At 36.7% G+C, this 6,557-nt stretch overlaps 1 protein-coding gene across 2 annotated transcripts in view; it reads left to right on the top strand.

The window, feature by feature from the left end:
* Positions 2,845-6,557, top strand: part of LOC109830700 (calcium and calcium/calmodulin-dependent serine/threonine-protein kinase-like) — a 7,138-nt gene continuing 3,425 nt past the window's right edge. For both annotated transcript variants that reach the window (XR_002244395.1, XM_020398057.1), the window contains exons 1-4: positions 2,845-2,942; positions 3,066-3,198; positions 4,021-4,810; positions 4,893-4,947. Coding sequence is in view for 1 of the 2 variants with exons in the window: in XM_020398057.1 (XP_020253646.1) it covers positions 4,080-4,810; positions 4,893-4,947 (786 nt within the window). In the remaining variant the exon portion in view is untranslated. The remainder of the gene's footprint in view (positions 2,943-3,065; positions 3,199-4,020; positions 4,811-4,892; positions 4,948-6,557) is intronic.

Genomic DNA, 6,557 nt, shown 5'->3' with positions numbered 1-6,557 from the left:
AAATAAAAATGTAGCAGATTAAAGGCCCATTAATCCGGAGCTGCATTCGTGTCCGCAGGTCGTGGGCGCACGCCACCCGACCCGACCCGAGCCCGAGCCCAGCCCGGCCGGCGCGCGTGTGTGTGGTGTGGAGCATAACCTTTGTTTTCTTCTAGGCATAGGAGAGAAAGGGAAGGCTTATAAGGACCCCTTTTTTCTATCCCATTTCCTATGTGGGACTAAACTTTCCCTCTTTTCCTCTACAAAGTCAAGTTTTAAGTTATCTTTTATTATATAATTCCAACAATCCCCCACATAACTTAAAACTTAAAATAATTCAGAAATAACAATAAAAGAAGAACTTAAAAATAAATAAGATTGCTGGTTCCCACATACTATGTAATAGGTGGAGGTACCTTTCGGTTTGAACCTTCACTTAGTGATAGTTGTATAGATCCGTGAGAGCTTGGTGGACTTCGCCTTGAACCAGTCTCATTTATCGGATTCCTACAGAAAGCACACATAGTACAGTTTTGAAGAATTCTAAACGGGTTGCGCTATTATCGGCCTTGCGCAGGTATCTTTCATGTGTGTTACTAGGGAGCAGCCCTGATCCCATAGTCGCGGCCTCACAACTACACACATATAGGTGAATCCTAATAAGGATGCGAGCAAGTAAGCATCCTGCCTCATGGGTCTTGGATTCATTAAGAGTTAGACTCAACCTTTCACTTGCTTTTTATGAGCACTGATCACCCTAGGGATGGGAGCAAATAAATTCAGTGCTCCTCACAATTAATCACTCATTCAGTTTGTTTCTACCCATTGAACCTCTGCGAGGTTGGGTTGCCACTGCAGTGATTTTTCTTATGGGCTTAACCCCATCCCCCTCGATGATTCTAGGACCACTGCCCTAGATAAGCCTTTAGTTAAGTGATCTGCAAGATTTTTCTCTGATCTTACAAAATCTAAGGCTATTATATGGTTTTTCATCTTATATCTCAAGGATTTATGTCGCACTTTCAAGTGTCGATTCATCTTCACATTTGCTTTCTCTTGATGGCATTTGTCAATCGCTGACCTGCTATCACAATGAATAGAAATAGCTGGTAATGGTTTTTGCATTAGTGGAATTTCAGTTAGTAAATCTTTCAACCATTCAGCTTCTATACTAGTAGTATCAAGAGCTATCATTTCTGATTTCATTGTACTTCTAGCCATTACAGTTTGTTTAGTAGATTTCCAGGACACAGCTCCTCCTCCTAAAAGGAACACAAATCCTTTGGTGGATTTTACATCTACGGAGTCACTAATCCAATTTGCATCTGAATAACCTTCTAGTACAAATGGATAACCTTTATAGTGTAAACCATAATTTATAGTTCCTTTCAGGTATCTCAAAATTCTTTCTAAAGCATGCCAGTGACTATTATCAGGATTTGATGTATATCTACTAAGTCTATTTACTGCATAAGCAATGTCAGGTCTGGTGTAGTTTGTTAGGAATCCTAATGATCTAATTATTTGTGCATATTCTCTTTGTAATTGAGGATGACCTGTATTTTTCTTTAGATGTACATTAGGATCATATGGAGTGGAAACAGGTTGACAGTTTGGATCATAAAATTTCTTGAGGATTTTCTCTATGTAGTATGATTGTGATAGCACATATCCATTCTTATTTTTCATGATTTTAGTATTAAGAATTAAGTAAGCTTGACCTAAATCTTTCATGTCGAATTTTTGTGATAAGAAGTGTTTGATATCATTTATGATTTGTATGTCAGAACCAAAAATAAGAATGTCATCAACATATAGGCATAATATCACAATTTTGTTGTTTTTATCTATTTTATGATATACACACTCATCTGTTTGATTAATTACAAATCCATAAGATAGTATAATTTCATCAAATTTCATATGCCATTGTTTTGGGGCTTGTTTGAGACCATATAGTGATCTAATAAGCTTGCATACTTTCTTTTCTTGTCCGGAAGCTATAAATCACTCAGGTTGATCCGTATAGATTTCTTCATCTAAATCTCCATTTAAGAATACAGTTTTAACATCCATTTGATGTATTATTAATTTGTGAATAGATGCTAGAGCTATAAGGACTCGAATGGTAGTAATCCTAGCTACTGGAGAATAGACATCAAAATAATCAATACCAGATTTTTGGGTATATCCTTTAGCTACTAATCTGGCCTTATATTTATCTATTGTTCCATCTGGTCTGAGTTTCTTCTTAAATACCCATTTACATCCTATAGTTTTACAGCCTGAAGGAAGATCAGTTAGTTCCCAAGTATGATTTTGAACTATAGATCGTATCTCATTATTTATTGCTTCCTTCCAAAATGGAGCATCTACTAATTTCATTGCATCTTCAAATGTGATTGGAGAATCTTCTACAAGTAATGCATAGAAATCTTCATGGACCTTCGTGACTTTCAGGGAACCAACAAAAATATAACAACAGTAATATGAAGAGGAATAACAGAGAAGAAGAGAGAATACGTTGTGTTTTTCACACTGTATCAAACTCTACAGATTTAGGTCCTTTTATCCGGAGCTGCATTCGTGTCTGCAGGTCGTGGGCGCGTGCCACCCGACCCGACCCGAGCCCGAGCCCGGCCCGGCCGGCGCACGTGTGTGTGGTTTGGAGCATAACCTTTATTTTTTTCTAGGCATAGGAGAGAAAGGGAAGGCTTAGACCCTTTTTTTCTATCCCATTTTCTACGTGGGACTAAACTTTTCCTCTTTTCCTCTACAAGCCTAAGTTCTAAGTTATCTTTATTATATAACTCCAACAGTACCCTCCCAATCTCGGTAGAGAAGAAAGGCTAATGTGACAAACACGGGCGGCAACAGAATCCGCAAGAGTCTAACAAAAACCATGGAGGAGGAGGATCCCCCCCCCCCCCCGCCTCCGCCGCTGCTGATGTTGGCATGCAAAGGTTAGTTGACCTTCTCCTGCCTCCTGTTCACTTGTCCCTTTCTCCTACTTTTATTCGCTTCCATTTCCCTTTTTATTATAATCACAACCCCACCTTATTTAATTGATTTCATGCTTGCTACAGTTGATGGGTCGGTTTCAATTATGCAATCATCCCTGTTTTTGTCTCTGTCATTAACCATTCATCATCTCAAGCTTCTGCTCTTTCGGTCAACTGGAACCTTGGGTTCTTCTTGGATTCATAATTTCTGCAAAGGGTAATTATCAAAATTTTAGCTTTTTGTCTTTATTATTAATATTATGAAGACCCATGTTGAATTTTGTAGAGATTGATGTTCTTTTGTTGTTGAACTAACTTGGGTTTTGATTGATTGTGCTAACTGACTTCTTGCTTAAGAGATGGTATCTTTCGCTGTATTGATTTTTGGGTTTGATGCTGATAGTAGTTGCTCCTGTTTTACTATATGGAAATTGATTGTAGCATTTAGAATTGGCTAGAGTTGTAGACTTAGAGAATTATTTAAGACTACAACTTTATAGTTCTTTTGCTTTTCTTCATTATTATTACTAGCTTGATTATTTATTTTGAAATATTTTGATTGTTTATTTTGGACTTATGTCTTTAGACTCTTTATACTATAACTCGCTTGTTAAATATTTTATGGCTATCATACAATATATTGCACTAAATAAGATTTTTTTTCTCTTTAAAACCTCCGTTTGATGATGATAACATAGTTATATGTGTTATCTAATCAATCATTTACCTTGTTATATACAACTATCTATCATTGCAAATTCAGAATATTTGCATTATTTAGTCAATCATTAACTTTGTTATATATCTATCATCGCTTTGTATCCAATTAAAGATAAATATATTTTAATTAATTAGTATAGGATTACAATGTAATATCCAAAAGACTCAAGAGTAATATTGACCATGGAAAAATTTACCCAAACTCAAGGGAGTATGATGTGCAGTAGAATAAGAAGTTATTGAGCAACTTTTAAATAATTTAGTACTTAAAAAATTATTGCTTGCAGTAAACTCTCTATTTTATTTTTCTTTTAAACAGCCCTTTTCTCCTACCCTCCTGATACTCGAAATTTGGGGTCCTTGCTGTGACCCAAAACCATGTCTCAAGTATCAAGAACCGAGAGCAAGAAGCTATCCGATGATTATGAGGTCATCGATGTTCTTGGGCGAGGTGGATTCTCTGTTGTGAGGAAAGGAGTTAGCAAATACAATGGGAAGAAAAGCTATGTTGCCATCAAAACTCTCAAAAGATTGGGTTACACTCCTCAAGGGTTCCAACAAAACCCCGCTGCCAGACAAAAAGGCCTTACCTCTTCAGAATTGCCCACTTGGAAACAAACATCGATTTCTGATGCTTTACTGACTAATGAGATTCTGGTCATGAGAAGGATTGTAGAGGATGTATCTCCTCATCCAAATGTCATACATCTCTATGATGTCTATGAGGATGTAAATGGAGTTCATCTTGTATTGGAGCTTTGTTCAGGTGGAGAGTTGTTCGATAGGATAGTTGCTCAAGAGCGATACTCAGAAGTGGAGGCAGCTCAAGTTGTTAAGCAAATAGCAAGCGGATTAGATGCACTTCACAAGGCCAACATCGTTCATCGTGACTTAAAGCCGGAGAATTGCCTCTTTTTGAACAGCAGCAATCGGTCTCCTCTGAAGATAATGGATTTTGGTTTGAGTTCTGTGGAGGATTTCACTGATCCAATAGTTGCATTGTTTGGTTCGATAGATTATGTGTCTCCTGAAGCTTTGTCTCAACGTCAAGTAACTGCTGCTAGCGATATGTGGTCTCTTGGGGTTATAATGTATATCCTTCTTTCGGGGTATGTTTAATATCTTTATTTCTGTACAGGTTTATCTTTTAGTCATTTTGGAGGTATGATTGCTATTTTTCCACTATTTCAGATATCCACCTTTTCATGCAACATCAAATCGACAGAAACAACAGAGAATACTGGCAGTAAGTTCATTTTTTTTAGTTCTCGACTTTTTTTCCTCAAAAATGTAGTGAATTAGCCTATTTAGCTTTCCCTGTCCCTTCTTAATCAACCCTACTTAATATATATGAAAGGTGTTATGTGTCTTCTAATCAAAACTACAATTACAAAATCAATATCGATAAAACTAACAAATGGTCACCTTTAACATAAAACTTGCAACGCCTAAGAGTATAATCCAGCAATTTTAACTAGTCAGTCAGCAATTTTAACTAATGTAACATGGCAACCAGTCAACAAAGCTCAGCACCTAGCACCTGTTCATTGGACTATTTATTAGGAAAACATCGTATAATTTTCAATTATTACCAGCAAAAGTAGAATTGAGATTAGAATCAATAAATAATTTGAAAAGAGTTAGTTGCAGACAGACCCCATTTAGTATCGCCCAGTTGCAGACAGACCTCCCTTAGTTCTATTGATGCGGTTAGACTCCCTCAGTGAACTTTTTGTCTTCTTTAAAGTGAAATCAACCCATTTAAAAAAGAGGCTTGTCGTGGGTAATGAAAAAACTTTCTACGTTGATAGAACAAGAGGGAATGGGGTAATGAAATATGAATACAAGTTAATTGGTTAGTTGGTGGATATGGACGTGAAGGATGGTGAGGATAATAGATAAGAAAATACAAGAAAGGAACACGAAACAAACTCTGCCAATGTCTTCTACTTATGGCAAATTGGTTCGCATGATGCCTAAAATATCTGTTCACTTTCCTGTGGCACTGAAACTTAGAGCCCTGATGTCAAGTTCTTGTCATAAAATTGTTAGATCATGGGTCTTCTCAGTATAGAATTATGCTCTATATTCAACCACTACTAAATGGAGAGGTCATGATTACGAAGTTATAGTTTTCTTAGTATTCAGTTAAGCTCCTTAGCCAACCACTATCTATATTCACAGATGTTGACGTTGAAATTGCATCAAATAAGTTGGTCCCCTATCATGTCATCTTCTTCCTGATAAAAGGTGTTTTCTTCTTCCTTTTTTCCTCATTCTCTAAAGCCTTTCTTGAGCCTCTAACTTATCATTTATTTTCTGTACAAATATGGACGCATCTTTATCGCCAGCCTCATTCAAATTACTGCCTGCAGGAAGTCTCTCATTTATTTCAATATTCTAGGTTAGAGTTGATTTTCAAAAGTCACTACTGAAATGCCACAGAAGTTACTCACTGACCACTTAGTTCTATGCGTCAGTTGTGTTCCTCCAAAGAAATACACTCTTTTAAAACACAATAACTTATTATTCGGTCAAATCGAGCATGAATTCTTGGACAGTGATAAAGACTCATTTTGTAGACTTGTTCTCATGCCGAGTCATATTTTGGTGTCTCCGAAGGATGTATTTAAGCTGTCGTAAACAATGGGCCTGGTTTTGTCTGCCTACATTGACTATTAGACCATGAGACTAACATAAAAGAATATAGACCAAGGTTTAATGATTTTCTATGGAGTCATCTTTGTCAGCATTGCAAGTTATTGTCATGTTTTAGGTAGGTGTTCTCATGGTATCATCATTAATAACAAAGTCTTTTCCCATCATTATAGGTTCGACTATGGAGTTCAATAGTCT

This window comes from Asparagus officinalis, chromosome 2 (assembly GCF_001876935.1).
Source record: "Asparagus officinalis chromosome 2, Aspof.V1, whole genome shotgun sequence".
Taxonomy (NCBI): Eukaryota; Viridiplantae; Streptophyta; class Magnoliopsida; order Asparagales; family Asparagaceae; genus Asparagus; species Asparagus officinalis.
This window is presented reverse-complemented; position numbering and strand designations above follow the sequence as displayed.